The 12,001-nt window shown below is 38.6% G+C and overlaps 1 protein-coding gene across 2 annotated transcripts in view; it reads right to left on the bottom strand.

Annotated features, from left to right (window-relative positions):
* GBA3 (glucosidase, beta, acid 3) overlaps positions 1-12,001 on the bottom strand; it is a 243,151-nt gene that overhangs the window by 153,616 nt on the left and 77,534 nt on the right. For both annotated transcript variants that reach the window (XM_006866292.1, XM_006866291.1), the window contains exons 3-4: positions 4,611-5,407; positions 3,553-3,676 (exon numbers count right to left, since the gene is read on the bottom strand). In XM_006866292.1, coding sequence (XP_006866354.1) covers positions 3,553-3,676; positions 4,611-5,407 — 921 coding nt within the window. The remainder of the gene's footprint in view (positions 1-3,552; positions 3,677-4,610; positions 5,408-12,001) is intronic.

Below are 12,001 nucleotides of genomic sequence, written 5' to 3'. Positions count from 1 at the left end.
TGAGATTTTTTCAAGGAATACCACTTTTTGTCACTTTCCAGAATGCCTTTTGGCTGATTCTAGCATACTACTGAATGATTTTGAAAAGAATAATTCCAAGGCCTTTCACAGAGAATGATGAGAGAGGAGTGTGCCAACCATGTTAAACAAAACAAAACAAAAACTTAAAGTGTCCTGTTGCATTGGATTTGTTGCTATTATACCAGTCCTGGTATAGAAAAAGGAAATTAAATTTAGAAACTGACAAACAATGTTCCAGGAAGTGCCATATTTTTAGACTAATAACATGGAAGTTATATACTTTTTTCCAACCATCCTTCTTTGCCCCAGGTATTTTCAAAAGCATGCTATGCTAATTTTTTCTCATGTTGCTATAAAAAATTAGCATAGTGCACTTACGAAAATACCTCACTAGGGGAGGGCACAGTTAGCAAAAAAAGCACATAACATGTTTGTTATTTGCATTAAAATGCTACAGTAGCTAAAGGGGGAAATGAACTGGTATAGAAATGTGTGTTGTTCGTGTTAGGTATCTGAGTACTAGTTCTGATTTTTGTACAACAGAAGGAAACACTGCCCAATTCTCTACCATCTTCACAAGCTTTGCTATGTTTGAGACTCCTGTTGCAGCCACTGTATCAATTCATCTCCTTGAGGATCTTCCTCTTATTCAGTATCTACTTAATCAAACATGATTTTATTCTCCACAAACTGATCTCACCTGGTAAATGTCCAAAGTATGTGAGATGAAATCTTGTCATCCTGACCATTCTGGTTATTCGTGTTCCAACACAAATTTTTCATTCTTCTGGAAATCTATTGCATATTAAATATTCTTCACTAAGACCATAATTAAAATTCATCAATTCATCTTCAGTCTTCCATATTCATTGTCCAGCTTTTGAATGCATATATGGTGATTGAAATGTCATGGCTTGGGTCAACTGCACCTCAGTCCTCAAAGTGACAGCTTTGTGTTTGAACGTTTCAAAAAGTCTTTTGTTGCAGATATGCCCAATATAGTAAGTATATTGTTGGCTATCTTGTCTGCAGCTCCCATGAACACTGATTGTGGACCAAGTGAAATGAAATCCTTGACCACTTCAATTTTTCTCAGTTTATCCTATTTCTTATTTGTGCAGTTGTGAGGACTTTCTTTTTCTTGAGGTATAATCCATACTGAATATTATAAGAGGTGATTTGGTTGTGTGTAGATCCTATATAGGGTTTCCAAGGCTATAAATCTTTTTGTGAGGTGAAAGCCTTCTCTTTCTCCTGTGGAACAAATGATAGATTCGAACTACTAACTTGTGGTTAGCAGCCCAGCTCGTAATTCACTACATTACCAGGTTTCCTTACTGTAGTCTTCGATTTTCCATTAAATACTTCAAGTCATCTTCACTTTCAGCAAGCAAGACTGTGTCATCTGCATATCTCAGGCTGTAAGTGTCCCTCCAATCTTGATACCATGTTCTTCATAAAGCCTAGCTTCTCGGGTAATTTGCTAAACATGTGGATTGGTGGAAAAGTATGTGAATAAGTATGGTAAAGGGGTACAACCCTGGTGCACACTTTTCCTGACTTTAAGCTATGCAGTATTCCCTTGCTTTATTTGAATCTGTGTACAAATTCCACATGAGCACAATTAATTGTTCTAGAATTCCCCTTCTTTGCAATGTTATAATGTGTTATGATACATTCAATTAAATGTTTTTACATAAACAGATAATAATAAACAGATAAATATCTTTCTAGTATTCTCTGCTTTCGGTCCAGATCCATCTGACTTCATCAATATATCCCTAGTTCCACATCCTCTTCTGAATCTGGCTTGAATTTCTGGTAGTTCTCTGCTGATGGGCTGCCACAATTGTTTTTTAATTATCCTCAATATAATTTTATTTGCATGTGATATCAATAATAGTATTCAATAATTTTTGCACTCTATTGGGTTATCATTCTTTGGAATGAGCACAACCATGGATGTTTTCCAGTCAGTTGACGGGGTAATTGTCTTCCAAATTCTTGGCATAGACATGTAAGCCCTTCTAGTGTTGCACGCATTTGTTAAAACATCAGTTGGTATTTTGACAATTCTTGAAACCCTGTTTTTCACCAATGCTTTCAGTGCAGCTTTGACTTTTCCCTACGACATCATCAGGGAAAAGTAGATCATATACTACCTTCTGAAATGATTTCAAATCAACCATTTTAATTTTCATCAACTTCAATTTGAACTTGCATATGAGCAATTAATGATCTGTTCTGCAGTCAGTCTTTGGCCTTGTTCTTGATGATTTTTAAGTTCTCCATTGTCTCTTTCTACAGTTGCAATCCACTTGATTCCTGTGTATTTTACCTGGTAAGGTCCATATATATGGTTGTTAAGTGTCATCAAGTCGATTTTGACTCTTAGTGACCCTATATAACAGAAATTCTCATCTTTCTCTTATGGAATGACTGGTGGGCTTGAACCACCAACTTTGTGATTCACTGTCCGGTGATTATCATACAAAGCCACTATACTCCCCAAGGTCCACATGTTTAGTTGCCCTTTATGTTGTTGGTGTTACAAAACTCTATCATTTGATATTAAGTGTCATTTCTATCACCAAGATCATGTTTTCCAATACTGATTTTGTTTGTTTCCATCTTTCATATTTCAATCACCAGTAATTATCAGAGCCCTGTTATTGCACTATAGGATAAGCAAGGGGCAGCTAACTGCAAGGTCAGAAGTTCAAACCCACTAGCTGCTCTCAGAAACCCTATACAAGGTCATTATGTCTCAGAACTGACTCGACAGCACACAATAATAACATGTTTAATTGCATGCTTGATCAATTCCAGACTGCAATAGTTGGTACAGGTCTTCAATTTCTTCATCTTGGTGCTAGTGGTTGGTGAGTAAATTTAGAAATATGTGTCACCAAATAACAATTTTGTCATATTGGTTTTCAAATATGATTAAAAACATTCCAGAAGTGTAAAAGATTTACCAGAAAAATAATTTTGTCTTGAAACATAATTCATAGATTCTGTATCACAGAAAATTGTTTCTAACTGGGCTACTCGGTTATAGCTTAAACGAAACCTACATTGATTGAAGACTCATGTCATTTTGAAGTTTATTACATAAATGTTCATTTTGAGTCTTTTAAAAATCTTGTCAATTTATTTCTTGGTAGTTAGGATATTAAAATATGCAAATACGCATGCAATAGTTGGTCAGTGCTAACCTTTTTGTAATAACTAATGTGTTCTCCCAACAGCTGCCACTCCTTCCATTCGCATCACCTTCACCCAAGAGACACAAAATGCTGAAGACAGTCACTTTTTACTTGATTAAATTTCTGGAGGTTGAAGCTAGGCCAAAATCTTCACCTCCCTCTTTCCTAAATACTTTTTCTCCTCTCTCCTAATTACATTGCTTTACACTGATTTACATGAATTTCAGCTTTCAAAATCATCGGTCTCTGCGAAATGCAAATAGGCACATATGAAAATTATATTAAGTTTGCACAATTGATCTTTCATCATTTGAAATGGTACCTTTGAACAGTTCCTGAAACGTCTGTCTGAAATACTCCCAGCGCTGAGTGTCATCAAGAGACACAGGGTCACCCTGGGGAAACCCATTCTCAGTGATGTAAATTACAGGATTATTATACGTATCCTAGAACAAGAGAGCAGAAGTTTTATTCCAAACAGATGTAAAGAAAAAAAAAGAACTCATAAAATCAGGTGCATTACCCTCTATCTTCTTTCAGCTACAACCCCAAACTAGTTTTCATCAAATTGCACTGACCCTGTTAACTTAATTTTCCATGCACTGACCTTTTATGACTAACAATGGAGAAGCAAAACTGTGCAAATGTCCATAAAGACAGTCAAATGACTCTTATTATAATAAGAACACAGAAATTTCTTTCTTCCATCAGCATCTGCTGATTGTCACTGCTCCTTAACCCCTTGGTACATTCTCTATCCCCTGACAGGAGGAATCCTGACAACCGAATACTTAAAGTTTTAATTGCAGCTGCCTGGACGTCATCCAGCATAACTGAGATGAAAAAGGATCCAGCCATCCCAACACTTATATGTCTTATAATCATCATAGTTATGACCTTAGTCTGAAAAGTGCTTCTGAGCTAATGGCCACAACTGATTTTAACCACAAATCCTCATTTCTGAAAATTAATCTTAAAGCCCTTTTTCTAGATATGCTAGTGGTACAAACAATCGACACCCTCAACTGTTAATTAAAAGGTTGGAGGTTTGGAACCACCCAGAGATATCTTGGAAGAAAGACTTGGTGATCTACCTCTGAAAAACGAGCCATTGAAAACCATGTGGAGCACAGTTTGACCCTGAAACACATGGGGACATGATGAACTGGAATCAACTCAGTGACTACTGGTTTGGATTTTTTTTTTCCTTTTATTAGCTAGTTAGCCCTCAACAACTATCACTCAAATTCTAATTTGCTCTTCCTAGGCATATGACACCCTAAAATCAGTCTTGTTTCAGATCCATACAGACATACATAAACCTGCCTTCCCACTTTCACAGATACGAGTGTACATAGATAAAAACAAATGTGCATTTACCATAATATATTTCAGTAATTTGCGTATCCCCCATGGCACCACGCAGACCCAATCTATAGATTGCCAAGATGGATCTGGAAGAATTTCAATTTCCACATCCTGGAGAGCCCCCAATTCTCCTGTCTTGTTCTCCTTGTACTTGACTAAGCGAGTCGTATAATACTGCACAGCAAAGAAATCAGCGGTGCCTTTGATCATTCTCTTCTCTTCTTCTGTAAATTCTGGAAGCCTTGATGATGGATAGCCTTGTTTTTTACTCATGGAGGCAACTTGGGACTTGACAACTTCAGGATAATCACCGTCAATAAATAAGGGTTTAGCAAAGAAATCTAAGCAGAAGGCGATGGCTCTTTGAGCAGCTTCCTGATCAGTCACTGAGTCAGGATCTGCTGGTTCCACCCACGGAGAAAATAATGAAAATGACACCACACCCTTCTGCTCTTTTCGGAATAAGGAATCATAGCTGTGCCAGGATCGGGCATGTGCCTTTATCAGATTATGAGCTGCCTGATAACCCCCAGTCCCTAAGTGAGGCACACCTGGAGGAAATACACCAAGCTCATATGCTAACAGAGCAAAAATGTTGGGCTCATTTATGGTGATCCACTGTCTGACGCGATCTCCAAAGGTACTGAAGCAAAACTGGGCATATTTGTCAAAGGATTCAATGATTTCTTCTGACAGCCAACCTCCTTGATCTTCTAAAGCCTGAGGCAAATCAAAGTGGTAAAGAGTTACTATGGGAGTAACTCCGTTGAACAACAAGTCGTCGATGATTTTGTTGTAATAGTCAATGCCTGGGAGGAAAAAGAAAAGTTATTTTTAGTACACTGGAAATACATTTTAAAGAAGACAGAATCAGGAATTATTTCCTAAGTGATGTTAATTCAAAATAAGTTTTTTGGGGGTCAAATGTTACTTCCTAGATAACAATGTATTCCATTGGTAAATTCTGCTACAAAAGACCTCTTTGAAGTATTAAAAAGCAAAGACGTCTCTTTAAGGACTAAGATGTGCCTAACCGAAGCCAGAAGAAGCCCAAGTGATGTAGTGGGTTATGCATTCAGCTACTAACCACAAGGTCAGCAGTTCAAATCTACCTGCAGGTCCATGGGAAAAAGATGAGTGAGGCTTTCTGCTCCCATAAAGATTTACATTTTCAGAAATCCTATACAGAGTTGCTATAAGTTGGAACCAACTTGAGAGATACAACAACCACCCAAGTCATAATTGTCAATACCCAGGTGCATTTGAAAGTCCTCAAATGAAAAAAGGAAGATTGAAGAATAAATAAACAATTGAATTAAGGTAATGCCACAGGTTTTGCAAAACAAACAAATCTGTCTTGGAGAAAATACAGCCAGAATACACCTTATAAGCAAGGATAATGAGACTTCATCTTCCTTACTTTGGACACATTATTAGAAAAGACAAATCAATAGAAAATAACATCATATTTTGGAAAGTAGAAGATCCGGCAAAATGAGAGAAGTCTTTCAATGAGATTGTTGTTGTTGTTAGGTTCCCTCGAGTTGGTACCAACTTATAGCAACATTATGCACAACAGAATGAAACACTGCCTGGTCCTGTGCCAACCTCACAATCATTGCTATATGTGAGCCAATTGCTGTTGCCACTGGGCCAAACCATCTCATTGAGTGTCAGGGACTGTCCTCGACATAGTTGTGTTTGGTTCACGAGGAGGGGAGATCCAGCGGCGATAGAGATAGCAAAAGAATACATAGAAAGACAAAAGGAGGGGGACAAAGAGGTACCCCGAAACCAGGGTGGATGCATCACTGGTGGGCAGACTTGGGACTACAGGCATCATGACCTCTGCAGGCAGCAACTCACTGCCCTGCAATCTTTACTGCATGCCCTCCAACTTGCAATGCACACCTGCACTGGCCTGCGTCTCGGTTTTATTTAGGGGAGGAGCTTCACAGCAAGCTGGGAGGGACTAAGACAAGGTACAGCTAACATCAGTAATTTTCCAGACATTCAGGTAACTTTACATCGTACTTCACTGGTTCGAATCCCAGGCCCGCAACTTGGTTTCTCAGGCTCAATTAACATATCTATAGCCCCTGAGCTCAGTTGAGAGAAGGTGAAAGGGAAAGACAAAAGGCCTGGGTGGAGTCCCCTGTTTTGGCTTCCTGAAGCCAGATTTGCAGGAAGATGCAAGACGCCCAGGTGAATGGGCTGCACCTGGAAAAGGATTAGGGAGGATGGCTTTTTTGTCTATAGAACAAAGAACTGGGAAGTAGCTAAGCTATTTTCAGTTAATCTTTTGGAGAAAGGTTTAACCTTACATTTATCTGTGGACATTAAAGGCTCATGTTTGGAATTAAATAAAAAACATAACTGAACACGAAGATGAAAAACAATTTGTTATGACTGCCAGTGGCCAGAATTTTTTCCTCAGAGCCTGCAGCCTGTATAGTCGACACGGTCTGCAACAATTGAGGGTCTTCATTTTTCTCACTGATCTTCCATTTTACTAAGCATGATATCCTTCTCCAGAGACAGGAATCTCTAGATAATATGCCCAAAGTATGAAAGACAAAAACCATTCGTCTGTAAGTTTGTCATACTGTGGTGACTTGCATATTATTGTGATTATAAAGCTATGCCACAGTCAGATCACACACTGCGAACAGGTCTCTGCTGAGCTTCCAAATGAAGACAGGTTAGGAAGAAGTAGACAGACAACTTCCGAACATTTAGTCACTGAAAACCTTATGAATAGCAGAGAAATCTTTCTCAAGCTTAAAAAAATGAAGAAAAAATTCAAGCCTCCACTTAAAATACTGAAGGATTGGTTCTATGGGCAAAACATTGAATGATGCAGAAAGCATCAATAGAAGATGGAAAGAATACACAGAGTCACTGTAACAAAAAGAAATGGATGATGTTCAACCATCTCAATAGCTAACATATGATCAAAAACCAATGATACTGAAGGAAGAGATCCAAGGTGCATTGAAGTCACCGGCAAAGAACAAGGCACCGGGAAGAGATGGAATACAAATTGAACTCTTTCAACAAAGTGAGGCAGCACTGGAGGCACTCACTCATCTATGCCAAGAAATTTGCAAGACAACTACTTGACCAACTGACTAAAAGAGATCCATATTTGTGCCCATAACAAAGAGAAGTGACACAATGGAATGTGGAAACTTTTGAGCAATGTCATTATTATCACATACAAGTAAAATTTTGCTAAATATGATTCAAAACCAGCTGCAACTATACATTGACAGTGAAAGGCCATAGGTTCAAGCCGGATTTAGAAGAGGATGTGGAACGAGGGATATCATCGATGATGTCAGATGGACCTCGGCTAAAAACAGAGAATACTAGAAAGATGTTTATTGTTGTTGTTATGTGTCATGGAGTCAGTTCGGACTCATAGTGACCCTATACAGGGTTTCCAAGGCTGTAAATCTTTACAGGAGCAGAGAGCCTCATTTTTCTCCCATGGAACAGCTGGTAGTTTCGAACTGCTGACCGTGAAATTAGCAGCCTGATGAGTAACCAGAGCTCCTTAGAAATATGTTTACCTTTGCTTTATTGACTATGCAAAGCTTTCAACTGTGTGGATCATGACAAGCTATGGACAGCATTGTGGAGAATGAGTATTCCCAAACGCTTAATTGTGTTCGTGAGGAACCTGTACATAGAACAAGAGATAGAATAGAACAAGGGAACAATGTATAGTTGCAGCTGTTTTGCATTATCTTTAGCAAAATTTTACTTGCATGCAATATTAATGTTAGTGTAAGATGATTTGCACATTCTGTTGGGTCACCTCTCTTAAGAATGGGCATAAATATGAATCTTTTCTATTCAGTTGGCCCAGTAGTTGTCTTCCAAATTTCTTGGCATAGATGAGTGTGTGCCTCAAGTGATGCATCAACTGGTTGAAAGATTTCAATTTGTATTCCATATATTCCTGGTGCCTTCTTCTTTGCCAATGACTCCAATGCACCTTGTATCTCCTCCAAGAGATCCTTGATCATATGTTAGCTCTTGAAATGTTTGAACATCGTCCATTTCTTTTTGTTACAGTGATTCTGTGTATTCCTTCCATCTTCTTTTGGTGCTCTCTGCATCATTCAATATTTTGCCCATGTTGTTGTTGTTGTTGTGAAGGACTGCTGAGTCAGTTCCAACCAATAGTGACACTGTATAGGGTTTCTGAGAAGCAGCTAGTGAGTTAGAACTGCCAACCTTGCAGTTCAAACAGCTTTGCAGTCTGGTGCATTAACCCACATCACCACACCAGGACTCCTATTTTGCCCATTGCTGTTGTTGTTAAGTACCTTCGAGTTGGTTCCGACCCATAGCGATGCTGTATATATTGCATTTTCCCATAGAACCCTTCAATACTGCAAGTCAAAGCTTGAATTTTTTTTTTTTTTCAGTGTCCTCAGCTTGAGAAATGCTGAGTGTCTTCTTCCTGTTTGGTTTTCTAACTCCAGGTCTTTGCACATTTCATTACAATATTTGACTTTGTCTTCTCGAACTGACCTTTGAAACTTTCTTTTCAGGTCTTTTGTCTCTTCATTTCTTCCATTTGCTTTAGCATCTCTACACTAAAGAGCAAGTTTTAGAGTCTCTTCTGACATCTTTTTATTCTTTTTATTCTTTCTTGTCTTCTTAATGACCTTTTGCTTTCCTCCTGTGTGATGCTCTTGATGTCATCTACAACTTGTCTGGTCTTGCTCTTTAGTGTTTAATGCATCAAATCTGTTCTTGTGATGATCTCTAAATTGAGGCAAGATATGCTCAAGGTCACATTTTGGCTCTTGTGTAATTGTTTTCATTTTCTTCAGCTTCAGCCTGAACTTGCATAAAAGTTCAGGCTATTGTTCAATAGTCTTCCCCTGGCCTTGTTTTGGCTGTTGATATAGAGTTTATCCACTGTCTCTTTCCACAGATGTAGTCAATTTGATTTCTGTGTATTCCTGTGGTGAGTTCCCTGTATATAGTCATCTTTTATGTTGTTCAAAAAAGGTATTTGCAATGAAGAATTCACTGGTATTACAAAATTCTATTAAGCAAGCTATTGCATCATTTCTCTTTCCAATGCCATATTTTCCAATGATTGATCTTTCTCCTTTGCTTCCAATCTTTGCATTCCAACTGTCAGTAAATATCAATGCATGTTGATTGCATACTTGATCACTTTCTGACTGAAGTAATTGGTAGAATTATTAAATTTCATCATCACTGGCTTTTCCCTGAGATGGATTGACACAATGGCCTCAAACCATGGCTTTGAGTTAAGTCCATTTCTGTTAGACCCTTTGCTGAAAATTTTCATTACCACCCCAGATTTACTCAGAATCTATGAGTATATCTGAGTATACATAAGATCTTGTTAAAATGTCATTTCTGATTCACTATATCTATGGTGAAAATGCAAATTCTCAGCAGGAGGTCAAACAGGAATGTACTGGTTCAATGTCCTGATTCAAATATGCCAAGATTGTAAAGCTAGCACAGAAGCAAGAAATGGTTCATTCTGTAATGCGTAAAGTCACCAGAAGTCAGCACCAACTTGAGGGCTACAGACAATCACAGTTATGATTAATCAAAATCTGGGAAGAAACATAAAGAATTCCAAAGAATACTGGTTAGGGAGTGAGATCATGATGGAGTGACATAATTGGAAGACATTTTGTTATGAAATTGTTGTTTTAAGGTATACATAATTGTGTGTTATTTTAACAAATATTGAAATCACTATATTTGCTTGCCCACTTGTTTTTGTCTCTTAGCCCTTCAAGAATAAAGCCCCAACAAGCTTTATAAAAGAAGGTTAATTAGTTTTCCTCAGGATTCTCAAATTCTAGAATCATATCAAAAATGTAATAGACAATAAAACACTTGCTGAATAAATGAATAGGTCTCAACTTTATTATATCTAAAGTAAAGGAATGAAACCAGATGATTGCATAGATACTTTTCCAGAATCATCAATCTCACAAATCTGGGGGAAAAGCCTCACTCAGAATGAACAAGAAATCAGGATCTGAATTTACTACAATTTGATGAGCTGGACCTTTGCTTATAGATGTAGTTGCTCAAAATTCCAACCTAAATGAAAGGATTCTTAATATCAAGAGTCAAGCTGGTTGGTCACCGAAAAGGGGAAGTGAAGGAAAAACAACAATGAAGTTGTGAGCTAAATCTGACCACATTCAATAGACTCCTGTGAACCTGGGTGGAAATCTGGTTGGCCAGCAGTGTGGCAAGATCTGGGAACTCTTGGGCCCAGAGACAGTAACATAGCCACAGAGGACTAGAGTGGAGAGTGAAGCATCCAGCTGATAAGAAGAGAGGGCATATGCACAAGAACACCCACACTTGCAGATAATACCCACTTGACCTGGCTTCAATGTCTACATGATCAGAACTCGACTAGAAGAAGAAAGAAGAGGGGAAAAAAAGAATAATCAGATACAATTAGATGAACATGACCTACACCTATGGATGCAGTAGCTCAAAAGAGGGAACAAATCTTTACAGTGAGGATCATTCCCACCCCTCGATACACAGGGTAGACAGAGATGGGGAACTTGAACATTGGCTATCCAAAATGGGGGTGCTACAAAGGCAAGAAAGTGACAAGCTTTCAAGAGGGAGCTTTGATCCAGAGGGTGCAGAGGAAGGTAGAATCTTCATTGAGTAGTATCAAATCTGTATGGGTCGGGCTGATGAAAAGAGATGGAGATCAGACTCTTGGGGTAAAATAGTGAATAATTGCTATCAGGACTGACTGTGAGAGTTGGAAATGTAAAGGTAGACATTTTGTAGCAAAAGGAGGGGAGTGGTTGACTTTGCAGTCAAGGAGAGGAGGTCCCTGGGACCATCAAGGGAAAAGAGTGGCGTGTGGGACACTATCCAGAGAAACAGTGATGTCAGAGATGGAGGCAGAGATGATGACATGAAGAGATGGAGTGGCTGGGTACTCTAAGACCCAGAGAGGAAGAGGGGCTGTGTGCTGATGACTGAAGGGCAGGCTTGTAGGTTATACTCTTTGGTTGTTTGATGATGCATAGAGCGGATAGTAATCATGGCAATGAAATGATATACAATAGGATGAATATAAAGCTAATGTTCTCCCATTTAAACTATCACATAATTCACAATAAAAACTTAAAAAAAAAAAAAAAAGAGTCGAGCTGGTTTCCTCCGTGCACTGGGTTGATTTATTGTTGTTGTTGTTGTTGTTAGAAGCCATCGAGTCGGTACCGACACATAGCAACATTATGCACGACAGAAAGAAACACTGCCCGATCCTGGGCCAACTTCACTACTGTTGCCATGCTTGAGTCCATTGATGCTGCCACTTAGCCAATCCATCTCATTGGTGGTCTTCC

Source organism: Chrysochloris asiatica, unplaced genomic scaffold (genome assembly GCF_000296735.1).
Source record: "Chrysochloris asiatica unplaced genomic scaffold, ChrAsi1.0 scaffold00089, whole genome shotgun sequence".
Lineage (NCBI taxonomy): Eukaryota > Metazoa > Chordata > Mammalia > Afrosoricida > Chrysochloridae > Chrysochloris > Chrysochloris asiatica.
Note: the sequence above shows the minus strand (reverse complement) of the source record. Positions and strands in the feature narration are given on the sequence as shown.